This window comes from Temnothorax nylanderi, unplaced genomic scaffold (genome assembly GCF_030848795.1).
Source record: "Temnothorax nylanderi isolate EJ_2023f unplaced genomic scaffold, tnyl_v1.0 TNYL_tig0104_pilon, whole genome shotgun sequence".
Classification (NCBI taxonomy): domain Eukaryota; kingdom Metazoa; phylum Arthropoda; class Insecta; order Hymenoptera; family Formicidae; genus Temnothorax; species Temnothorax nylanderi.
Window position 1 is genome coordinate 592,279 of NW_027249166.1, and position 27,333 is coordinate 619,611.

The 27,333-nt window shown below is 35.9% G+C and overlaps 3 protein-coding genes across 6 annotated transcripts in view; 2 read left to right on the plus strand and 1 right to left on the minus strand.

The window, feature by feature from the left end:
* The window catches only part of LOC139775735 (uncharacterized), a 163,730-nt gene extending 157,215 nt beyond the window's left edge, over positions 1-6,515 (minus strand). For 2 of the 4 annotated variants that reach the window (XM_071711983.1, XM_071711979.1), the window contains exons 1-2: positions 6,102-6,514; positions 4,078-4,224 (exon numbers count right to left, since the gene is read on the minus strand). The gene's annotated coding sequence lies outside the window, so the exon portion shown is untranslated. Of the gene's footprint in view, positions 1-4,077; positions 4,225-6,101 lie in introns of all 4 variants that reach the window. The other 2 variants (XM_071711982.1, XM_071711981.1) reach the window with 2 other exon arrangements.
* Positions 6,516-13,154: 6,639 nt separating this feature from the next.
* Positions 13,155-14,096, plus strand: LOC139775750 (zinc finger BED domain-containing protein 4-like). Its single transcript, XM_071712004.1, has one exon. The coding sequence runs from the start codon at positions 13,155-13,157 to the stop codon at positions 14,094-14,096; it is 942 nt and encodes a 313-aa protein (XP_071568105.1).
* A 309-nt stretch (positions 14,097-14,405) lies between these two features.
* On the plus strand, positions 14,406-26,227 carry LOC139775751 (uncharacterized). Its single transcript, XM_071712005.1, has 3 exons — positions 14,406-16,225; positions 25,210-25,241; positions 25,905-26,227. The coding sequence occupies exons 1-3, from the start codon at positions 14,517-14,519 to the stop codon at positions 26,225-26,227; spliced, it is 2,064 nt and encodes a 687-aa protein (XP_071568106.1). The 5' UTR covers positions 14,406-14,516.
* The last annotated feature ends 1,106 nt before the right edge of the window (positions 26,228-27,333 follow it).

Here is a 27,333-nt window from a genome sequence, read left to right on the forward strand (position 1 = left end):
TTAATCAATTATTAATAAAACATCGTTATTGGATTGTTAATACATAAATGTCATAAACGCAATTTTTTTATTAAGAACAGTAGAACTCAATTATTTTCAAGTATTTAGAAAAATATATATATAATACTAAACGTTCTATATAAACAGTTCTAAATTACATATCGCGTAACAACACTATTTATGTATTATTTTTGTATTAAACAAATTTAACGTATCGTTAGGATAAAATAGTATTTTTTCGACTGTTGTGGAATACAATTGTATTCAAACAAAATTTTTCACGAGATTCATATTGACAAGCTTTGCTTTTGCCGATAAGCGCACCTATACAGTGGTGTCTCCACTTGTATTATATCATAAATCCCGGAGCGTGCTCGATGAAGCGAACGAATACAGCTTTTCTCGGATAAACGACCGACGCTGTCGTTGTTCATCGCGGGTGACGAAATCGCAATTTCCACGTTCTTCCGTCACGTATGCGTGTGTGCGTGCATGCGTGCGCGTGAAGCAGCAAGGTGTAAGATAGAGGTGGTGGTAGAGGATCTCGCAGGATGCAGAGACGCGATGGCCCGTAAGCTGCAGATAAGGGGCGAGGCAAAACTTTGGGTGGCATGCAGATACAGGAGAGTGGTGCTTTTTTTCACTGTCTGGGGACAACGGAGTAGATACGCCGGAAGGGCGGGAAGGCACAACAGGCGAAAGAATGGCGGGCTGGGACTAGTAAGAAAGTCGAAAAATGCAACGCGTTGAATGCTAAAGTGAAGGCCGGGGAAGAGTAATGCTTGCGCTTCGTCGAGAAGTCAGTTTATTTATACGATTATCCCGAAATAAATTTATATGAAACGACTATAAAAGTTGAATGAATCATTGCCAATAAATATGCGTTTTATATATAAAACTAAGACATAGATTTGCCAGAAAATTGCTATTTGGGAGAGCAATTAAAAAACATATTGCATATATTAATATAAATCGCCAATGTGGCAAGATGAGAGAGAAAGAGTGTACAGGCTATATGTGGTAGGGAGACGGAGACATGCTCGGAGACATGGGAGCACGTATGGGAGAAATGTAGGAGGTGGACTGAGGGAGGAGGTGGAAGTTGACAGGAAGCATTTATGAGGATTTTTGGGGAGGGGATGAAGAGGGAAAGAGATGGATGAGAGAGGTGGAGGAGGAAAAGAGATGAGATGTGATTAAGGAATAGTTTAAGTTATAGGTTAAGTTAGTGATAAGTATTGTGTTTGTATTTGTAGATTGTAATACCGAGGAGAACAATAAATTCATATCTATCTATTTAATATAAATCACCAACAAATTAAATTTTATTCACATCGTGATAATATATATATAATAAAACTAATTAGTGCGTTAATAAATCATTTTTTAAATAATGTCATTGTTTGATTGATACAGATAATTGAATAATTATCTGCTATTCAGGAATTATTTTAGTCAAATGGATGCGATATACTATAAAATATACAATTTGTATTGATATATAATATAAATATTTATATTTATATTAGATATATTTATTTATAGAATCGATTAATATTCCCATTATTGATATATAATATGTACCTATCCGTTATAATATTCATTTTATGTTACTTCGTAAGTTTACCGTGTTACCTAAAGTAATGCTTCTGCTAGATGTATAGTGAACTAACAATTATTACACACTCCCATTAATCACAGCTCGTTAGACCAAATTAATGACTCTTACGAGATAGTAGAATCTAAATTGATGAAGACTGCGATATAGCACAATATGCTTGAAGCTTCGTATGAAAACGAAGATAAATTGTGGAATTTAACATCTGCATAATCTTCTATCAATACGGGAAATAAGAATACAGCGTCCATTACAAAGCTCGAAAACATTGGCTTTTTGTATTTTTAGATGCAAATTTCTAATTAATCTAATAAATTTTGAAACACGCTTTAATAATGTTCAATAAGCGAGGGCCATGAGAAAATACGAGTTTTATTCCCATAAATTGGCGCAATCGATAGGTTCGATCAGATGCGCTTTGCACGAATCGTGGCACATTTTTCCCGATAATAATAACGACTTAACCGGGTAGTCTCGTAATCTTTCGACAAGCGCATTCGACACGGTAGACTCGCCTTCGCCATACGTAACGATTAGGGTCGTCGTTTTGCCGGACGTTTACAATCGACGGTAAACTCAGCGCGGATTTATCGTGCACACACATGCACGCACGCGCGCGCGCGCGCGCGCGCGCGCGCGAACGTGCACGCGGAACACAAAGGGCTGGCTTTTGAAATTAGATCATCGAGTCGAGGTGGAGGCGGGATTCCGAATCTTCGAATCGGCTTAACGTCGAATCCTTGAATAAGCCGGTACACTCTCCAAAGGTTTGTTAAGCCGGTCGTTTTAGTCTATACATGGACTCTTCGGCGAGTGGTACATTCGTTAAAACCGCTGTGCCGTATTTTGCGAATTACATCGTACTTTTTGAACCGGGACGTTACCAGGAGTAACGCGGTGCCGCAATTTTGAAAACGCGATGCAAAGCCGGATCTGTTTTATGTAACCTTTTGCTTTACCAGCGAGATAATCGGGGATAATTAACTGCAGACGTAACTCATGGGGATTATTACTTTATTAAGTATCCTTGGCGATTTAGTCGCATTTCATAGTGGTACAATTATACGCGAAAATAGCACGGGATTATGTAATTTTTACGCTCTTATCGCTGGAATGTACCCCGGATTTGCAGCCTCTTTATGGACGAGTTTAGTAAGATAAGTAGTTATAGACATTAGCTCAATTATTATTTTATTATCGTTTATAACGATAATAAAATGCAGTAAGATTTGGCATAACGCAGACAGTAACATTTTACGAATCTCTCTTATAAATTTAGTATTTGATAACATGAGATTCTATCGCGAATATTCCAATGTTGTATTTTCGTATTCATTGTTTCAAATTGAATATTAATTATGATATAAATAATAATTATAAACAAAGATAAAATTAAAAAATATGAAAGATAAAATTATTTTACAATTATTTTTAAGTGGAACTTTAAGAGAGCTTTATTTTGCAAGCTAACGCTTTGAAATGTATATATCAATGATACATCTAACATCTAACGCGAAATGTTTGCCATGCTATTAAAAATCTATTCCAAAAGTTCTATAAGATTTTTGGGCGATCTAAATAATTTCTACTTTACTCTGTTAGTATCAGTTGAGAGCCATTGAGCGAAAATAGTTGTGTAGTCTATATGATAGTACAAGCAACGAGAAAAGGAAATCCTAGTAAATTCGGCGGTCAGACAGCGTTGAATGGCCAGGAGAAGGCCCGCAATAAGCAAACAATGCATACGCACATGCAACGCTTTCAAAGAGTTCGACTGCCTGGGTCAGAGCCACCGCGGGGCAGTTTAACGTGTGGTTAATTATGTGCAATTAATTCGTTGTTTGGCCTTTTAATCAAATTTTCTCTCGTATTCGCCTACACCGGTCTATGTGTTCGATTGTGCAACCGCGGCTCTTGCGAGCGTCTCAATGAATGAAATTCCGCTTATACGTCTAAACGTTCTCGTGTTCAGTAATATGCACAACCATAATAATTATTATTACGTTTGTTACAGAGAATCAACAGATTCACAATATGCGACAAAAACTATAATATAATCTCTAATATGAAGAAGAATATTACGCAACGTCTATATGAGATTCGTCGTTAGAGATTATAAGTATATCAATGCAATATATAAGACTTCATAACGCAAATCCCTCACTTTATTAATTCTTTTTCCCAGATACGAAAGCTCCTTGGTCGCAAAAAATACGCTCATCCGCGCCAAATTATCTTTCGCATGGATTTTCTAAAGCTTTCGCAAACCACGGCTTAATCGCATTAAAGATACTTTTCATAAGTATATTAACAAAAAAAAAACGCGCGGCTATTTGCTTTACAGACTGAAAAGCTAGATAAATCGGGAAAAGGAGATATATGGTTTGTTCATGGAGCCGCGATCAAAAAGTCCGCAACGACTTGCTTATTACGATACTAAATAATTTATTTAGACTTACAATCGCAGTCGTGGATGTTTGATCCGAATATCTTCTTTCTCTTGACAATGAAGGTGAGAAAAAAACACGCGCAATAATCACTTTTCACAGGAATTTCAACCACGGATGTTCACGATCGGTTGTTTCATAATAATTTCGTAGATGCGACTGATCGAGATACATAACAAACATATTAACATGTCACATTAAACATCAATTTAAGAATTAAATTTTCAAGTAAATTTTAAATTAGATGTTCTAATAACAACGGCGGTGTAAAAGAAACTGTGTAATCTTATAAAAAATAATTAACGAAATTGGTGGCTTGTCAGTTCAATTTTAATTATCCCGATATTACATCGATAATTATATCATATTTCTTTTAATTTCTTAAATAAAAGAAGTTTCTTTTTTCCAAAGCGTAATTATATAACTTGTCAGTGATAAGAAATATTGTTTTAATTGTATACCATTTTAACAACCTTATGCTTTTTATAAAATATTAATTAAATAAACATCTCAGAAAAGAGAAAGAAAGAATATTTGCAATATAATTGTAGAGTTTTTACTGTAATATTATATAAGCCACGTTTTTTGCTTTATACCGAAAATCAATGTCATTATCATTCTTTAATTAATCGTTTCCATTATAGGACGATTATACCATGGATTATAAATGAAACTGGATTGCAAACTTCGTGGTGCATCATTAATAGGATAACTTCCACCCTCGAAGGATATCTAGTTAGTTTAGATCGGACTTCGACAGTGTTCAACCACGATCGCTATTAATGCGACAAGTGATACGATAAGTCGTACTACACGAATTCTCTCCTCTATATGATGATTGTATTTACCGAGGATTTCCCCAATTAGTAAATTTACCACATGAATTATTTCCGCACGTAACGGTATTTTAAAATATTATAACACGCGCTAAATTATTCACATCTAATATTCTTCTGATCTTTTCTTCTTAAAATTCTTTTGATTCCAAAAATTTCCAAAAAAGACATTTATAATATTTGACGAGATTAAAAATAATCCTATCAAAATTATGATGAAGATCTTTAATTGAACTCTTGCAAACTTCGAACTTTTTCTTCTAACTCTTTATCAAATTGGCCGGCGATTCATAAAATATTGATCGCCAAGACTTAACGCGCCATTAGAGTTCTTAACTCGCAATTAATTTCCTCTAAACATCGCCGGCCAATCACAAACTTTCCTCACGTCGTTATACGACTAACTTCGATCCTCGGAGAACCACGCAATCTCTTCGCAAGAGTTCCCTAACGCTCAACAAGGATCATCATCAATGAATGGAGAATTATTCTACGAAGTCGCGCTGTAGTGTTGATCGTTAGTTAGTGTTGATCGTCCGCGGAATAATCTCGCGCACAATCATTTCCTCGCGTCAATTAATCGTTATCTGCGACTTGTTGATCTCACCCTCTTAATCTCGCAATAACTTGAGAGTTCTACGAGAGTTTCGACACATTGTCGATCAGACTGCACTTGTTGATTGATTAATACATACAAATTTTATTTCTAATTTGTCAACAATTTCTAATATCTTTCACTTTGAATCAATAATTTTTAAATCACAAATTTGTGTATAATTGCGTACCTATTGTGTATATAATTAATAAATTTTAATATTTGTTTATATATAATATTACGTTCTTATTTCAAACGACTGTTTCAATCATTTATTTTTTCTGCACATTATAAAAAAAATTACCTTTTTATTAGTAATATTAATCTTCACGACAATTATTAACAATTTAAAAATTTGATATGCAATTTAATAAAATTACTTACGAATATCCAGAAAAATTTTCAGAATTTTAACATTGCCAAAATATTCGTGATAATTCATTAACAATTCTTATATATCTATTCTCTTTTAATTTGTTACAAATAATTTTATGACAAGCGTCATAATGATTCAAATAAATTTTCAATTAAACGTAAAACCACCAATTTCTATTCCTAATTTATTCTCTCGATCGCTGCATCTTGCCACCCTTTAATCCTCTTGCCTTGACACTTTTCAGGGATACTCTCGATCTCGAGTTGCGAGCCGTTGTTCGTTCGCCAATTAACTGATCTCGTTACCTCCACGATCCCGTTTCACCCCCGACACGACACTGCCGCGAATTTTCTCTTTCTCTATCACGCTCTCCTTTATCAAATTCAGCTTATCACCGGCACTTGACTTGTTAACTCTCGACAAAGTTCTCTCGATCCTCAAATGCCTGCAAGTGCTGGATAGAGTTGAAGTATGGAACTCGCGCGAGGATCTCGAGCTGAGATTTCGATCGCGTGTCCGACGACGCCGATCTCGTCGGTTTAGTAGGAAAGAGAGAAAGAGAGAAAGAGAGAACAGGGAGGGAGGTCGTGGGATCGACGTCGCGTTGTACGTGGTCAGTTCGGCGTCGTGGAGCGCACTGAGAGAGTGTAACAGCCCCGCCCGCTCGCTACGAGGAAACTCGACGCCCGGCGTCGCGTAGATTCATCCCCATCGGTTGCCCGGAGCAACGCCGGCGTACACGGGGAGCGACGCAACGCGAGCGCGACGCAAGCGTCCCAGACAGCCACCCCGGAGTCCCAGACGATGCGTCGCGTTGCGTCGTGCCGTGCCGTGCCGCGCCGCGGCGCGCCGAAATGCGTGCCGGACGACAGCGGAAGCGGAAAATTCTTGCCGCCAAAACTTATCGAATCGAGCCTATAAATCATTCGAGTCGTATAGGATTAGTCAGACTACAAGAAAGAGCTACAGAATATCCTATCTTCCTCCAGATCTTACTACAATTTTTACACATGATTGCCCTCGAATTACTTATAGGTCTTTTAAGGTTTTCTAATATTGTAAGTTTTAAACATAAAAATAATATCGAATTTATTTGTATAAAATGAGACTCTTTACGTATGTACGTGTTCTCTGTTGAAAATTTGCAGTAATATATATTATATAAACAAATAATAGTATTATAAATCTATAACATAATTTTAAAAATTTATAGAATTTGTAATACGTAATATATATACCTATATATATTAGCCCTGGGTAACTAGCAGCTAGTATTTAATAAAACGCATTTCGCCAGTGGTATGTCGTTCACGCAAAATGTACTCAGCACTTTTTTACGAGAGAATGTGTGATAGAATACTTGTAATTAGAGTAGATTTTAATGGAAAGAATACGGGAGACGACGGAGTTGATGAAAAGAAAATTAGACAGGTCTATAATGAGAAACTCTGCGTATCTCTCCTTCTCGACGACATTGTCACTTAACACCTCTTTCAGAACCCAATTTAGTAGCTTCTGCTTGTCATCATGGAAATAGCATTTACTTCGGATAAATATTTATTCCGCATTTGAGATATCGGACTAATGTCAGTCGCAAATTAATTTTCCGGTAATCATATACGAAGAGATATGTGTGCGAGGCACACGGACGTTAATTGACGAATATTGTTTGTTGAATTCTAAATTGATTAAAATTAAATAAGACTAATAATTTTATTAAAAAAACTAATTATATAATTATTAATTATATTATAATTTTAATTAATTCGATGTTGGTACAAACAGAAGAATCATTTTATTTCTTACTATATTTCTTAATTATAACTCACGATATGGTTATTGCATGCAAAATGGTGCGGTACCCGGAAGGTTAAACGATTTGAACTCGATTATGAGTCGACTCATAATCAGGTATGCTGTGATATCACACAATCGCCGATGGATAGGTAGTTAATGACATGGAAACGCTATGCGTATAGAAAGAGAAAAACTGGAACATAGAAAAAACCGGGATTCACGCAGTCGTTCAGTGGAAATTGAAGTGCGCCGGATATCGATAATTATCGGAGAATATGATGAATTTCATCGAACAGTGAGATGGATTTAATGAACTGAATTATGTTAATTTTCGTGAAAATGTAGTCGTTATATTTTTTAATCAATGCCTTTTTTTATAAATGGATAAAAGAATTGGCATAAGATAGGGGAGCCCAAATTTCGTCCCCTAGTAACCTTTGAGGCGCGGGAACGAATTTCGGGCCCCCTACCTTATCTTCCGTAGAAAGAATCGAAACTTTTAGAATTTTATAGATATAAAAATAAAGAATAGAAAGAATTGCGGAGAAATTATGAAAATGTGATTCATGAATAAGAACGTTCTACATCTACTAGCAGATGTACTCCATTAACGCGTCCATTCGCGAGCACATTCGGAATTTACTCCTTTTCAATTGCAACATCAATCATCCTGTCATCTCGCATAAACTGCATCTGCAGCTCGCATGCAGTGCGTCCGCATGGCTCCAGCTACGAGAAGCGCGCCGTGAAGAAATACATTTATAACGCATTACTTAATGCCGTTTCTACTTGCAGGTAACGGTTAATTCTTGTCAGTCGGGGGCTTCAAAGTAAATCAGATAAAAATAGCGAGATTGTTTTTAAAGGCCGGAAAAAAATATCGAGACATTCGCAGGTAGTTATGGAAATCATCGCGAAAGAATATCAGATAATTATGCCGTTTTATGATGTCGCGATTCGCGAACCGAGCTTAACGTCCTCTCGATAGACTGCCAACTTCCCTCGCTTTTTACATCCGAGTTAAAAACGGCTGGAAAACGTTTAATTGGCAATTCAATTACGCGGCGGCGAATTGATGGAAGTTACGACGTGGTGTCGAGCGATAGTCAGACGACCGAAGATTAATGTTTGTAGAACGCTCCGCGGGATCGATCACGCCGTACGATAACTGGTTGCAGTCGATATTTGAAATCCAACCACGCGTAGAATCGAGACGCGATCAAAGACATCCGCCGTTGTGATATGACGCGACGATTGGGTTTCAATTCAGGCGTTGGCTGATGCGTGCACGTACGCTCTGCAGGTCTAACGCAATATAGAAATCAAATAAAGGATTCAGCGAAGTCAAAAGTCAATAGTCGATCTGTTGATGACTGTGCATGTGTCCGAAAGCGCAAATAATCTGTTCGATGCAATGCTTGATTATAATCTGTACAGCTTTTCATTCAAAGCAAGTTCTCTTCCAATGCGGATATCTATCGATATTTTCAAATAAATATTTGTTATTCTATATTTGTTATTCTTTGCTAACATAGCATACCTTTCCTTCATTTTTAGACTGATTGTGAAATACGAGCTTTCCGCTATCATCCTTTATTATTTATTTAAATAATACAATACTTTTATACGCAATCCGAAAGATTTCTACGTAGTAGTTCTATACGCGCGTTTCTACGATATCATTCAAAAGTAAAACCGGATTTTGCATACGACAGAGGATTTCTTTCGGCGAGTATCCTAGAAATGGATCTTTATACGATAAAGGATAGGCGCATTATCCGCATATCTGCATCAAGGTGTCCGCGGTAAGCCGATGCACTCGAAGCGTGTGCGGGCTCACCGCCCTGCAATTCGCGGAACTCGATCAGTGATTCAGAATATCTCTGTCCCGCTGCGTACTTGCGGATCGTCGTGAGTCTCAGTTTATGTTATCGTATCGACCTTAATACAGCGGTGCCGCAATAACGGTTAGTGCCTTTATTATGGATGTAAAAATGAATACCTCGATGCGATTTGTGCACGACGGGCATACGGCATATACAAACTGCTTCGGGGGGGGGAGGGGGGTATACACTGCAAAACATATCCACTTTAAATTCCGCGAAACTATAACGGAAAAAAGTGACTTTTTCCACTTTTTAATAAGTGTGAAATTAAAGCGGAATTATATATATTGGACATTGTCCTATAATAATATCCTTTATAAATATAAGAAGCACATTGCACAATGTATTCCGCAATGTCTCGACCAACCATGGTTGCAATTACTCACAATCATATCGATCGTATTAACCAGAGGCAACATAGAAATCAGCATAGAATATCGCAATAATCTCAATAACATAATCCCGAATAACGTCTCTTAATATCAAGATTTTAAGCCTGTAATGATAATGTATTCGCACAATTAATTAAATTGTTATTTAATCTTATTCATGATTCTTAGGAGAAAACATCTTCAGATTTCTGAAATTCAGAATATTTATGCAATTATCTTTTTTTTCCGGTTGTGTTTTCTTTTTGTTGCCAAAGAGATTCATGACAATTCCGTCCAATCTAGCACTGCATATTGCAAATGGTGGGCGGGGGTGGGCGAGAGAAACGAGGATGAACTGAGGAAAAGGAACATAATCTTAAGGGTGGAGAAGGCGGTATGGGGAGATAAGGGCTCGCACTGGGAGAAGGTGAAGGAGGTATTTACGGAAGGATTAAAGATAAGGGTGACGGTAAGGGATGTGTTTGTGGTAGGACAGAGAGGAGCTTGGTTAACGCTATTGGTGAAGCTGAAAGACGAAGAGAAGAAATGGCGACCCCTGTTGAGTTGGCCCCCCCACTTTGCAGAAATTAAAAAACCAATAGCGCAAAATTACAAGCTATTTATGAGCTTTCATATCCCGCAGATTAAAAATTTTGAGCTCGTTACACTGAGCAGGAATTTAATATTTTTTGTGGGGGGGCTGAGTCAACGTTGACTCAGCCCCCCCACTACTTAAAAATAGAGATATTGAATCGTTCTTTGCGGCAGAATTAGGAGCTATTTATGAGCTTTCGAAGTGATATAGTTTCGATTTTTGAGCTCATCCCCTTAACCCCCAAACAACCCTTTAATTGATTCAACTCAAGAGAAAAATGTTGAGAAAAATTAAAATATATTGTATCGCGGATATAATTCGTATAGCGTATAAATTCTAAGAATAAACTCTTAAAATACGCGCATTTCGATTATTGAGCTACAACCCCTTTGCAAGAAAACCACCCCATCTTCCCGGCTTAAGAGAGAACTGTACTTAAAATGAATAAAATTAATTATTTTGCGACTAAATATCGTTTACTAATTTATGAGCTCGCAAAATGCATGCATTTCGATTATTGAGCTACAACCCCTTTGCAAGAAAACCACCCCATCTTCCCGGCTTAAGAGAGAACTGTACTTAAAATGAATAAAATTAATTATTTTGCGACTAAATATCGTTTACTAATTTATGAGCTCGCAAAATACATGCATTTAAAAAATTAATGCAATTAATTTAATTTTTTTAAATTTATGGTTTACACGATGTAAACAAATTATTGTATACTTTGGGCTATTAAAGAATTAATTTGGATAAAATGTAAATTAATATTCTATAAGTATAACTTATAATTTTTTCATATAGCAGAAATATAAAATATTCCTACAAAAGAAATTGCAATTCAATAATCAGAATGCATGTATTTTGCGAGCTCATAAATTAGTAAACGATATTTAGTCGCAAAATAATTAATTTTATTCATTTTAAATACAGTTCTCTCTTAAGCCGAGAAGATGGGGTGGTTTTCTTGCGAAGGGGTTGTAGCTCAATAATCGAAATGCATGCATTTTGCGAGCTCATAAATTAGTAAACGATATTTAGTCGCAAAATAATTAATTTTATTCATTTTAAGTACAGTTCTCTCTTAAGCCGGGAAGATGGGGTGGTTTTCTTGCGAAGGGGTTGTAGCTCAATAATCGAAATGCATGCATTTTGCGAGCTCATAAATTAGTAAACGATATTTAGTCGCAAAATAATTAATTTTATTCATTTTAAGTACAGTTCTCTCTTAAGCCGGGAAGATGGGGTGGTTTTCTTGCAAAGGGGTTGCAGCTCAATAATCGAAATGCATGTATTTTGCGAGCTCATAAATTAGTAAAAGATATTTAGTCGCAAAATAATTAATTTTATTCATTTTAAGTACAGTTCTCTCTTAAGTCGGAAAGATGGGGTGGTTTTCTTGCGAAGGGGTTGTAGCTCAATAATCGAAATGCGCGTATTTTAAGAGTTTATTCTTAGAATTTATACGCTATACGAATTATATCCGCGATACAATATATTTTAATTTTTCTCAACATTTTTCTCTTGAGTTAAATCAATTAAAGGGTTGTTTGGGGGTTAAGGGGATGAGCTCAAAAATCGAAACTATATCACTTCGAAAGCTCATAAATAGCTCCTAATTCTGCCGCAAAGAACGATTCAATATCTCTATTTTTAAGTAGTGGGGGGGGGCTGAGTCAACGTTGACTCAGCCCCCCCACAAAAAATATTAAATTCCTGCTCAGTGTGACGAGCTCAAAATTTTTAATCTGCGGGATATAAAAGCTCATAAATAGCTTGTAATTTTGCGCTATTGGTTTTTTAATTTCTGCAAAGTGGGGGGGCCAGCACAACAGGGGTGAAATGGCGGGTGATAGAGGCGAGGAGAAAGGCGGGAAATAGGGTAGGAGTGAAGATCGTTGAGGACAAGTCGGTGGAAAGGAGAGATAGAGAGAGAGAGAGGAGAGAGAGGAGAAAATGGAAGGGAGAATAAGCAGGAGTACAGGGAGATCTGAGGAGGATGAAATCTCCAAAGGTATGGAGGAGAAACTTCTAATGGAGTCGGACGATAATGGGGAGACCGGAGGGAAGAGGGACTGGGCCAATCGAGGGTAGGCTGAGTTAAGAAGAGGGGGGGACAAAGGAGGGGGCCGGTACAAGAGCGGAGGAGAAGGAAGAGAAAGAGGAACACGAGGAAGAGATACTTTGATTTATGATTCGAGTTTTGACTTTGAGGTTGTTGTTTGTAAGAGGCTTGACGCGGATGTTGAGATTGATTTGTATTCGTTTTGTTTTTTATGTCTGTGTAAGAGGTTTGGGAACGTTCCTCATATAAAAATAAAACGCCTTGTAAACCCTGTGGGGAAACACAATAAATACACATACATACTACAATGTATCCCTGTCCCTATTTGTACTATTATTTGTAGAAGAGATCTTCACAATTGTACTATCTGATGCTACACTTTTTTCTGAGTGCACTATTAGGCTATGTATATACGGCATGTGATTGCGACGGTTACCCCGTCGACCGACACCCATATTGCTCGTCGGCAACAATTAGCGACAAAAATATATAAGAAAATACAACTGGGAAGAGAACCGCCGCGCGCCGTTAACGTAGAACGTAGACGACAGAGGATGCTCTTAGAGCTATGCGACTGGAATGTCTATCTCTGGGAATAAAAGAACTCGAAAAAAACCACAACGCAGAATATATATCAATAATTGTAAGCGAGGTACTAGATGAGTGGCACATTAATGCTGATTCAGTAGTAGCTGTAATTACAGACAACGCTTCCAACATCGCGAAGGCGATGCGGGATACGTTTGGGCATCGAAAACATCTGAGATGTTTCGCTCACACCCTAAATCTAGCTGTCCAAGATGCAATCGCTGCAACACCGGAATTCCAGACTGTGGTGAAAAAAGTGAAATCTATTGTCACGTATTTCAAACGCAGCGCCAAAGCAGCAGACGCACTCAAGGAGTTACAGACATCGGATCTTGAAAACGGTGGACTGACTTTAAAATTAAAGCAGGGATGCGAGGCACGCTGGAATTCGCTTTTTTATATGATAGAAAAATTCGTTCAATTAGTAAACCACGTGAACACCGTATTGATCACCCTTTCGCGAAAAAAGCAGGCTATCCCAGAGATGACAACACGCACCGAGCTACAAATTTTGAAAGCTGTCTGTGCCATTTTGCGTCCGGTCGAATGCGTTACCACGGAAATATCGGGCGAGTCGTACGTCACGTGCAGTAAAATCATCCCCATCGTTAATTGCCTGGTGAGAACTTTGGAAAAACTCAACATTGAGCACGAGATTTCGGACTGTCTGCACAAAAATATTTTACGAGAACTTCGCAAAAGATTTGTCAATGAAGATTCAAACGTCGAAAGAAACGCTATGCTCGCTATATCCACTTTGCTGGACCCACGCTTCAAGAAACTGCACTTCCGCAGTTCATTAGCTGTTTCTACAGCAATGAATAAGATCTGTCAATTGATGAAAGAAAATCAGAGAGGGACCCAATCTATTGTTACCATAGAAAATAGACCAAATACTGTTGAGAAAATAGAAGATTTGTGAAACGTTCACGATGAATTAATAGCATCTTCATCAACAAACTGCGACAAGCCTGGTGGCTTACCAGTCGAACTTCGATAGTTTCTTAATGCTAATGTCGTCAACAGAAGCGAAGATCCACTAAAAGTTTCACATAAACTGAAGGATATTTATCCAAAGGTGTACGAAGTCGCCATGAAATACTCCGTGATTGTGGGAACGTCTGTCCCATCTAAACGTTTATTTAGTGCTGCCAGAGATATTATTAACGCAAAAAAAAAAAGCAAAATGGAAAAAGAGCGTCGCAGATTATATTTCTAGGATCTCTACCTGAAAAATACTGGAACTAAGTTTATTAAATGTGCAATAAAATAAAAGTTTTATAGCGTGTTACAATTACATTTGTTTTATTATTATAATAATAAAAATATTATTATTATAATAATGGATATTTTTTTAAATATTATAAAGAATGGCTTTAAACCTTTTAAATCAGAATATAAAACATTACAGTATTTACAAGGAAGAAATTGCTTGTTTTTACCAAAATTAATACCTATAAACTCTATTTTGTCATTTAGTAAAGTTAAGAAAAGATCACATCAATCGCATCTACAACATCAGAAATTAAGCATAATACCTTTAAAGGTCATATTACAAAAATTTTTAGAGCTTCCAAATGTATATCAAAAAATAATATCATATATTGAAAAGAGCAAAAAAAGTGAATCGTTAAATTCTATTTTCCAAACTGATTTTTGGAAATCTGTTGAAAAGAATGCAGGTGATAAATTTATCTTGCCGCTTGTGCTATATTTTGACGACTTAGAAATTAACAATCCCTTGGGTTCTTGTAAAAATAAAAGTAAGATTGGTGCAGTTTATTGTGCTATTGACAGTTTACCAAATAAGTTCTCCAGTTTATTAGAAAATATTTTTTTAGTGCAATTGCATAATTATATGGATCATAAAGCTTTAAGAAATAAAAAAATGTTTGCTCATGTTATTAACCAAATTAATAAACTTAATACTAATGGAATTTCCATTAATGTAGAAGGAAAAACAAAACAAGTTTACTTTATTTTGTCTCGTATACTAGGTGATAACTTAGGACTTAATACAATTATGGGCTTTACCAAAAGTTTTAATTCGTCTCATTGCTGCCGTATATGTTACATTTCTAAAGATGAAATGCATAATACCACGATTGAAAACAATAATTTATTAAGAAATGTTGAAAACTATAAAGAGCATTCTATCGAGAAAACCCATGGGATTGTAGAAAACTGTATTTTCAATAATGTTATAAATTTCCACGTAACTAAAAATATATCAATAGATCCTATGCATGACTTGCTGGAGGGTGTTTGTAGATATGACATTGCTAAAATTTTATATGACCTTATATGTAAGAAGAAAGCATTTTCTGTAGAGATACTTAATGAAAGAATTAAGAATTTTTGTCATTCATTTGATAAAAATATTCCTATTATAAAATTAGAATCCATAACAAACAAAATGATTATTTTATCTGCGTCAGAAATGCATTATTTAGTTTCAAATCTTGGTCTGTTTATAGGCGATTTAGTTCCTACTAACAGTTCAGTTTGGAAACTTTATGTGATGCTACGTAAAATAGTCAATATTTCTATGCTAGAATCTGTTACTAATGATATTATAGATTCATTTGCAATATTAATATCTCAATATTTAGAATTATATTTAAAGATTTTTAAATGTTCTTTCAAAGTAAAACACCATTATTTAACACATTATGAAAGAATTATTCATGAATTTGGGCCTTTAAAGAATTTTTCCACAATGCGATTTGAAGCCAAGCATAAACAAATTAAGGAGTATAGTAAAGTTATGACTTCTAGAAAATGCCCTGCATATTCTCTATCATTAAAACATCAAATGCAACTTTGCCACAGATTTATTTGTAACGAAGGTTTTTCAAAACGAGTTTCCTACGGCTCATGTATTTCTAAATTACATTTTGTAAGCGATTATGATAATTTAAAATGTTTGTTACCAGTAGATTTTGACGATTGCTATTGTGTTTCATGGGTGAGATTATATGGAACTCGTTATGAAATCGACAATTTTATAAATATACAAACATACAATTCTCCAGTTTTTGGAAAAATTAAGTACATTATAATTGATAAAACTAAAAATATATATATTTTTTTATTATAAGTTTATTAATATATGTTACTATGAAAACTATGGAGCATTTAATGTAAAAGAAAATAAGGAATGGGGGTTTATAGCTCAAAATAACCTTATAGATTATAAAGTTTATAATGTTCACATTATGTCAGATAATAAACATTATATTCCTTCTTGTTTATAACTATGATTTATTAAAAGCACATAGAGGATTAAAATTTTGTGCATTCTACAAATTTTTTTATTTTGTCACTTACAGTGTCTTCTTTTTATTTGTCTATTTTTGGTATTTCTGTAATATATATTACAAGTATAAAGTTTTTAGATACGATATAATGTACTTTCCTTTTCCTTTTTGTACTAATTCTTTTATATTTTTTAATACTGTGTGTATGTTCACGATTGCGATACTATGTTTGTTTAGTTGTCTATTATATTTAAGGAGAATTAGTCTTTATATATAACACGTATTTGGGTATATATTTGGTTATACGAATTTTGTAATTTGTATAAGGATTTGCATTACAATAAAATGTTTATACGTATCAAATATTCTTTTTATTCTATACAGGATGTTCGAAATTCCCGGAAAAGAATTATATTACCCAATTGTACAGTCATGCTCATTAATGGTTGGACACTGAAAATTGAAAATACGTTTCGGAAACTTCCTCTTCCTCTCTTTCTAAGAGGGACAATTAGAAAGAGACGAAGAGTGATTTTCCGAAACGCATCCAATTTTCAGTATCTAGGCATTAATAAGCGCGACTGTACAATAAGAATTTTAACGCACTAAGAATATTACTTATCAATTAAAAACAAATATTTTTTAAAGGAAAAAATTATTTGTTCAAATAGGACAAATACATTTTAAAATTTATAATGTATTTATTAAAGTAAACAAAGAAATTCATTACAGTAAAAAAATCCTTTTTATTTAAGAAAAAGCATTTTCTTATAAGACCAAATATTTATTTCATGAAAGACAATATATTTTTGTATTAACATCTACAATTCTTGAAATAAATATTAATATTTTTTGAAGTAAATATATATTTACTTTAAAATAAGAGCAGTTCTTTTTATATTAAAGAAATTATTTATTTCAACAAAGAAAATATTGTTTTATATTAACATTTACAATTCTGGAATCAAACTCTGAGCACAACTTTTATAATAAATACCGGCAAATTTTATTTAAATAAATATTTTTTTATTTCAATTTGAAATTTTTTATTATACAAAAAAGTTATGCTTTGTTTTTACATTATCTTCTTTTAATTTAAATAATATTTACTGCTTAATTTAAATATATATTCACCTGCACACCAGACAAAAAAATTATTTCTTTAATTCAAATTTAATTTTTTTGATTTTAAGATATTTTTTTCTCAGTGTAGAAACCTTTGATTGCAGTCAATAATTCTTGATCTTGATCGTGCTTTATTTAAATTTTTACATCATAATTAGTCAGTACTTTATATGATTACCTATCATTTTCGCAAAACTCATATATATATATATATATAACGTATCTTTGATAATTGCTGGAGTTGATATAAAAATCGCAATTAATTAAAAAAATATATAACTACTATAATTCTTTCGAAATATTTAAAAATTAAATAAAGTTTGGACTTAGCCATCCGTACGATGCAACGTGTCTTATCGAGCGTCAGCAAATGCAAATCAAATCCACTATTGCGGAAAATGGGCCGCGAGAGAAAAGGGTACAATCTGATAGTTTACGATAAATGGACGAAACGTGGCAGCCAGCTCGCGAAAGTTCTACAGTGTAGAACTGTAGAAGAAGAAATGAGAAAGAGGAATAGCGCCGCCAGCTATTCGCCTAAATCTGGCTGAACTGCTTCGGCTTTTAATGCAACCTCTTGATTACCGCACCAATACCTACCCAAGGTAAATCTTTTTGTGACTCTACCCGTTAATAGTTCAGTTCATTGATAATAATCATTAACAAAAAGAGCTATTAGCTCGTGATTATCATAGTTAGAAATTTATTAGAGAAATGTCAGTTAATTTCACTAAACAAATCCAAAGATCGAAAATAATGTTTAAAAAGAATTTCAGTTTTTGATATATGTCATAAAATCATAGACATAATATATGTCGATAAAAATCAGACATTAGAAGAGAATTAGAATTCAAGTGATGCAATACACACTTCATCTCAAACTAATAAATATAACAATCACTTTATCACTTTAGAAAATATCTATCTATATATAATGTGTTTAAATTTGAATTTATTATAATAACCGGAATTTGTAACGCTTTTCCAGCCTTCATAATGATAACAAGAATGTGCAGCATTGCACCATAGCACGATGCAGGATGCGCTACTTAGGCCTACATAAATGCATCGCATCGGATAATTAACGTGTATTGCCGGCCGTACGGGATGCACCTGCGCACCTGTTATTTATCTCATCCGCGCGAGTATGCGATTTCTTATGCCGCCACGACATCCGCTCGCAATTTGCTGATGGCAGAGTACCGGACATGACGGACGAATGTAGCTTATGTTTTTGCGAATCCCGCAGATTATCGCGAAATAAGAACGAACGTAAGCGCGACGGCCGATAATAAAAAAATTTACAAATTTGTTTGGCCCATTTATATCACCTTTTCAGCAAGAATATTAAAAACGATTTAAATACGTAATGTATACACTACCTTTCAAAAGATTTTTATAGCAGTTCCGACAAACACTGTACATAATATCCAATTCAATATTTTATCGAATAATTTAATTTTTAGAAAACAGAGTTGCATAGCTCGATTAAATTTTTCAAATTATAATTAACAGTCAAAATTTTATGCTGTTGCTGTAAATTTTATTCACAGAAATACTAAATTAAAGCCCATTATTCAAATTTTCATTTTTAAAAGTTGCTTCTTAATCTATTACAATCCTTTAAAAAAAGAATCGTTTTTCTCAAGATGTAACATAATCTAATTCAATTTCATTCTGCATCTTATTCGTGCGATATAAAAAAAGCTTCTAATGTTAGTGTGAGATGAGAATTAATGGATCATATTTACCATTGTTTACCACTAAACACGTGTTTAACTTTTCTGGTACAGGTTACTCGTGTGTCTTTATACTCGAATGCATATGCGGGTGCATACGCACAGGGGCGCGTTGCATCGGAGTACATTCTACGTTATAATAGAGAACTCGACGGTAACCAACTGCGCGCTTATTGTTTTGAGTCTCGAATTACTACTCCCAAACGCCTCGAAATACTACGCTGCCACCGAATAAACTTGGTAATACTCACGAGACCCATAGCGTGAAATTCGCCTGACCGTCGAATTCGACAAAAACAGCTATGGAAGACAAACTTGTTCGAGCATAGGCTACTTCCTCCCTCGTGCTCTAGTTTCGCAGGTTATCGATAGTCTTCTCCGAGAACCGACCTCTCAAATCATATTAATAATAACAGCTGACCGATCACGCCAGTTTGTCTTAACTCTTAAATGTATAAAGTTTTAGTGTTATTAAAGAAATATTGAATAATTTTAATTACTATGTAGTTGTACGGTATCAAAGCACAAAGAAGAAGATAGAATAACATAAAAACAGAGTTGATATTCATTTCTCGCCTAAAAATTCAAACAATAGATGGTGTAACACGTGTGTATGCAAGATAGCACAAATGCAGTCACTGAAGATCGTGCCTCGAGAAATCTGAGAGAGATCCTGTTATCAGAAGCAATGCGTTATGTGCCTAGGGGTTAAAACGAACGCTGCTGGAAGACTGCTCATTTTCCTCCATCGTACTAGCCGTCATTATACGCGGATTATCTCCACCGGTAGTAAAATAAAAAACTTCGACGCGAGCGCGATCGTAAAGATTTATAGCCGAGTTTACCGGCAAGCGAGCAAAGTTTTAGCGAATTACAGAGGAAAGCGTGCGCACTAACTGCACGACTTCTACGAGTGCTGTTTGTTTCGGAATATCCTCCTCGGTATTAAACCTCTCCCACTGCTAATTATTTGGAAGCTGAAAAATAAGTGCAAAATATTTTCTTTTTAAATTTCAGCTGTCAACAAGCTTTCTCAAGCTTAACTGGATTGCATATAACATTTTTTAAAAAGGTAAATTTAAAATTCTTTAAACTGAATATTTTTCTGTAATCTTATTTATAAAATTTTGTATTTATAAAATAAGGCTTTCTCTGTAATCCTAATCTCCTGCACAAATCCGAAAATTCCTATTTTTCATGACGATCAACAATAATTGTGCGATAAGCGAAACGTGTGCATCAGCCACAAAATCGTAATACGTTGCGGCAAACAGATAAGCGCGGTAATGTCAAAATAATGTTCATGTAGTTTTTCATCGGGCGGTTTATTTCAGCGGATGGTAGACGCAATGTATTACATGCAAGCTGAATATTTTCCATTCGATCAGACAGGACAGCAAAATCAATTCGATGCACAATCGACCGCGCGTGTGTGTAGTGTAAATAGCCGACCAACAACAATGGAGTGTCCCGCGTTGTATTCTTCTCTCGCAAGAAGGATTCTAGGACCTTACACTTTTATGACACCCAAGAGCGCTTTTCCGACCAACGATACCCAGTCGAGAGCTTACTTTTCGCACGTGAAAATGGTTTTCATTCCGTCGCCAATTCAGACGGCATACATCATGAATCACGTAAAATGTTTGCTGTCTGGTACGCGCGTTAATAAGCAATTAATGCTATCGCATGAATTCTTTCAGGATTGTTAGCGATAGCTAAGATCCGAATCTTTGTTGTTAGAAGAAAATTTAGTCTAGGAAATTATCTGTGTGCGAACTTTAGCTTCAGTTACTGAAGCAAATTTTTATCTCACTGTATAAAGTTTTCGACTTTCTAAACGGAAGATCTATTTTTCATTGTAGCTACGATTTTATGATGCGGTTAAGAAAACATCCTTCGAAGAAAAATTTCTCTTTTATAAAGCTCGAACAAAATTCTCTGTTTCAGTTTCTTTTCTTTCCTACTTTACTTCTCGAAGTTAAAATCTGTCTTGTGATAATCAACGATTCTTCATCAGCATGTTCATGTACAAAATATTTTTAAATAATATTTAATATAGTAAAATATACCTAACAAAATAATTTACAAAATTGCGTTACCTAACTCAACCCAAGTGATATGTACTAAATGGTAGTAGCTTTATTTCTCCCTAACAAAATAATTCACAAAATTGCATAGTAACTTGCACAGTATGAAAATTTGCTAAAATGGAACATCGTAAAAAATGATCGGAGTCATCGCTGCTAGAGAGTTGGTCTCAGTTCCATTACTCCCAATAGCCTCAGATAAGGCCTCAGTATTTTATGTTTACAATAATGAAGTACAGCTGATATACTAATGAAGTTCTCATAATCCTCAGTAATTTTTCACCCATGCACTTGCTACGCAACAAACAAATCGGTTTTAACTTGAGATTCCATAAAACTCTATGTTATGTATTGTAAAATCTAAAACAATAAGATGCCCAATTGTCCGTTGTTTATTTAAAATTGTTATTCTAACTACAATGTATCAACTTACATCAGTGCTTTGAAAAGTTATCGTTATACTCGTTATATAGATGGTACCTCCGTATACTCTTCGTGATTTTGTTGAGGTAGTAAAATATATATGTTATGATAATTATTTGTAAAAAAAAACTAAAAAATAACAATTTATGAAATTAAATATTGAACAATTTCAAACAAAATAAACGTGACTTGGAATGCTGCTTTGCCTTCAATTGTTTTTGTCTTTTGCTGCACTTTCTGTACGAGTCAATGAGTCCGCGGAGAATCATGGGTTGGTAGACGCGCTGCTGGTCTTTCTCTCTCTTTTGGAAGCCAGCAATCACTTTTGGAATATACCGGAGGGCGACGAAGGAAGACGTCGGCGGATTATTGTTGTCGTTGGTTCGACGCTCGCGGTTTGATGCCGGTACCTAGACGTCGGTGTCTAGACATCGGCGTCGGCGTTGTCGCCGTAGCCACTCCGTGGAATCTCCCGTGGGAAATGCGAAAGGTTTATTCCCGCATCGTCTCCTCTCGGCGAAATTCTCACCGGCACGTCGTGTCGCATCGCGTCGCGTCGCATCTCCGGACGAATGGACCCGCGCGAAAACAAGAACGTAGGAGAGTGGATAAAGCGCACCCAGTCGCATTATTAACTGCATACGGAAAGGAGAAGAAACAAATCATTCCTAGACTAACGGAGACGTGCGAGAATTCTTGAGAAGTATATAAACTTATTTATAGACTGCGTCACGAGATAAACTGTAGCGAGGAAATAATAGTCTTAAATTATGACATTCACATTAACATTTAATTATTAATGTAAACTGATTTCATTTTATAGTAGATATAATAGATTTACTTTACTTAATTCTTGAAAAGATGTTAAAATATAAAATTAAAAAAATTAAGATAATGAATAATATAAAAAATTTTCATCTATTTTTCCATTTTTCTTACGAATCACGAAAACGGAAAGTTAAATCAATATTCAACTTATTGTAAAATAAATTCGCTTCTTCATCTCTATTCATCATTGATTAATTAAAATATTTTCCGTAGCTGATCAACGTATAGGACAGGATCAAAATCAGATTCGAAACCCAAGCGAGAGTCGCATGGCGAACAGCACACGTTCGGATCGCTAAGCATTATTTGAAGCGCACGGAGATGTGACACGGTGCATCGAACAATGAAATCATCGCAATACGGGAAATAGCGTGTAAATCGGAAATGCTTATCCATCATCAAATCGTTCACCGACGATAAATAGATCTGACTTGCAAATTTTTGGAGGAAAAAACAAATGAAAACGCAATTAAAAACAAGAAAAAAATAATGTACCGAAATCTCCTCACATGAAGATAACAGCAAACAATTCACATTTCTTTAAAGTTCAACCGTGAGTCTATATTTAAAAAAATCGTCGATTTTCCAACAGTGTTAGATACAGATAAAGCTAAAAAGAATAATTAAAAAATACACACGAATTAGTCAGAACTATAGGGCACCGCGAAATAAAAATGTTGTGTCTTTATTTACATATGGTGCACCGTTTTTTGTCAGCAGAGCAATTCGCCGTTTCGAGCGAAAATCTCAACGTAGCTCAAAAACGCAACGGGCCGCGCGTTTCGTTGTTTCGCGAAAATCCGCGGAAACGCAGTCGTCCGATGATTGCGTGCGAATCCGAAAAAAAGGGAGATTCCTCGACGGGAATTAAAAACCCGTCATGAACAGCGCGAGGGACATTGCAAAAGCCAGAAGCCGGGATCTAGCGAATGAAATGAGATTTGATAAAGCGCGCAAGCGGCAACGCACGAGCGATATAATGGCGACTCGTTGAAAAAGCGGACCAACGTGGCATGGTTTCGGCACTGCGAGTACACGCAGCTCGACAAATTAACTTTTTGCGAAACAATGAAAGCACGCCACGCGTGTTCGAACGTTGTCCTGGACGTCCTACACGACAGGCATGCAACGATCTGCTCTTTCATTTATGCTATTGTTGGCGAAACCTCATGAAAAATATACACGGAGAGAATTTTATATTAAATTTTACTATGCTGCCGCACCAACTGCGGACCATCAAGACGCCACAAGTTTAAATGCTATGAACATAGCATTTAATGCTACGATCATAGCATTTAAGGGGATGCTGGAGCCGCAGGCGAACTCGATCAGCGTCGATAAAGAAGTGCTCACCGACTATATCTGTCCTTGTATAGACAAGGATATAGACAAGGATAGCACCTAACCTTGCATCTTCCACTGGTCTAAGTAATATCTTTTTTTTTAGGCTTCAAATCTTACTTCTAATTGCACGATATTATTCCTGACAGTTTTTTGTAGAGGGCTGCATCACTATTTTCTATAGAAAAACTGCAGAATTTTTGTATAAAGCAAATATTGTCGTCAGGTGAAGACAATATTTATAAAAATAAAATTTTTTTTTAGTTTATCAGAAAAAATCATGTACAGCCCTCTACATTTTTGTGCGTACTTTAATCGTGTAAAAGGATTTTCCATTCTGTTCAGCCAATTCAAAGATATTGCTTAGACCGATTATGCCTTGTCGCTGTCACTCCAGGATCCCCTTAATGCTACACTCTTAAGCATGTGTCGCCAAAATTGGAGGTACATGTTGAAAAAAAGTCCCTACGTAATTACGAGGGACATAAGTACCCTCAAAAATAGAAGGAAAGATGGTACCTCGAAGTTAGGAAGTACGTTATGCGGTATCGACACGGACGTGTCTGGACGTGTCATATCGTTGCTCGAGCAAAGGATTCTTAGACCGTTTTATACGACTGTTATATTATTTACGCAACTAACATGAATATGAATATATTCACAAGCAGTGACATTCGCAGAATATTCGCGGTGCGTGCCGGGAGTTACAGTACGAAAATTTTTGAATATTTTAGCATTTTATAATCAATTATATTATGTTTTAAAAACATAAATGGTGTGTTAAACTTTCTGTGATTTTTCAAGAAATATCAAAGCAAAATGTACAAATGTACTAGATGATTGGAGATATCTTTTTTCCTTCCAATCCGATCTTATCTTTTCCCAAACATTTACTTCGAAATTAAAGTAATGATTATTTCTTTTACCTTGCTTTGATATTTCTTGAAAAATCACAGAAAGTTTAACATTATTTATGTTTTTAAAACATAAAATAATTGATTATAAAATGCCAAAATATTCAAAAAATTTCGCACTGTAACTCCCGGTACGCACCGCGAAATATTCCGCGAATGTCACTGCTTGTGAATATATTCATATTCATGTTAGTTGCGTAAATAATATAACAGTCGTATAAAACGGTCTAAGAATCCTTTGCTCGAGCAACGATATGACACGTCCAGACACGTCCGCGTCGATGCCACTACTATTTGCGAATGTCTTTTGTTCAACAGATGTCGCGATCATGGTTGGCTACGTATACGAGGTACGTATATAGGAGGTACATTTGTACGAGGTATGTATGTACGAGGTACATATGTACGTACGAGGTACGTATGTACGGGGTACATACGGGAAGCCCCCTAAAAAACTGTACCTCCTAAAACTGTACCTCCTAAAAAATTGTACCGTGAATTTATAAGTGCGGTACCTCCAATCGGTACCTCCTCCTTTATCAGTATCTCGTGTATTCCGTACCTCGTGCTACTGTACCGGGAAAAGTATCTCCTAGCAGCATGTAACTCGAAATGTCATTTCCATTTAGAAATTAGTACCTCGAATTTGGAGGTACTACGCGGTACATGGTTAAGAGTGTATAATTATAGCATTGAATGCTATGTTCATAGCATTTAAACTTGTGGCGTCTTGATGGTCCGCAGTTGGTGCGGCAGCATAGTAAAATTTAATATAAAATTCTCTCCGTGTACATATTGAAAAAAATATAGCCAAAAAGCTATATTTCTAGTTAGGTTTCGTTACTCTTTTTCAATAAATAGAATAATAACCGTAACTATTAACGGCGCGAAAAAATTTTATAAACCGAGTTTTATATAACTTTTTTCAGCAACGTCGTAATACATGAGCAACTCATACCACGGTTTTTATTTATAATTCAATTTAATTAATCTATGCTTTATTCTCCACGAAGCATCGGCAAAGGTTGGTCTAAAGATGAACCTTCAAAAAACGAGGATCCTGAGTCCAGATGTGGTTCGATTCTCGGTGGGAGACCAAACCTTGGAAATTGTGGACCGCTACGTCTACCTTGGCCACGGCATCAAGCTGGGCAAGGACAACCAAACAACGGAAATAACCAGGAGAATGGGGTTGACATGGGCGGCTTTCGGGAGGCTCAGTTTTATCATTAAGGACCCAACAGTGCCGATCGACCTCAAACGAAAGATATATGAAACTTGCGTGGCTACCAGTGGCAACCTATGGCCTAGAAACGATGACGCACACACGGAGTAGGACCAACTGACTAAGGACATGTCAGAGAGCCATGGAAAGGACAATGCTGGAGATCAGTCTCAGGGACAGAATGCGCAACGAAGAGATCAGGAAACGCACTAGGATCACGGACGTTGTGCGACGCGTCGCCAGCCAGAAATGGCGATGGATGGGTCACGTGGCAAGACAAGACGATACAAGGTGGCCGAAAACAATCGTCCAATGGAGACCCAGGACAACTAAGAGAAACGTGGGGAGACCACAATTGAGGTGGCTGGATGACATCCGGAGGATTGCGGAGAAAAATTGACTGCAGACAGCAGCAAACCGAGACTCATGGAAAAAGATGAAAGAGGCCTATATCCAGAAGTGGATGATGACGGGCTGAGGAGGAGGAAGAGGAAGAAGAAGAAGAATGCTTTATTCTGAACCTTATATAATATTGTAGATTAATAATTTATTACAATATCAATAACTCATAATAATTTTGTTCAATTTAGATTTCAATTTAATTCGCTTTAACTCAGTTGCGTTCACTGAAACCGTCAAATGCACAAGAAAAACCGCGTAAAATGTAGCGGAAGAAAAGCAGTAAACGACTGTAATTAATCGATCCACTAAGGCAAATGCACGTGCAACGAGCCGCCGAATAATTCACGCACTTTCAGGTCATGTCTCTGCAGTTATATACGCGGTTTCACGATGCTGTGTGTGCGCCGATGAACACAGCCGCGTGATGATCCTGTGTATCCACCGTGTGTCGCATAACAAGCCGCGTATGACATACGTTACGGTTTCGCGAAATGTGTAATTGCGTGCGACTTCCATCGTCTGTCGTTCGCACACGTGGTGACGTTATAACGTGCACATGTGTCGTGCACCGCGATAGAGTGAGTGTCCGAGCTCGCGAAAAAGTTTAATTGCCAACACATCAGTCGGACAGCTTGAAAAACGTAATTTCTAAAAATTAAAAAACTATCAAAAAATATGTCCTAAAATATAAGCTTAACTATGCGTGCAGAATGCACTCATTTCGATATGGAGCTGCAGTATTATTTTTGATGGAACTGATGCATGAAGCATGCATATAAACGAGGAGAAAATTACGAATATGAAATAAAATAATA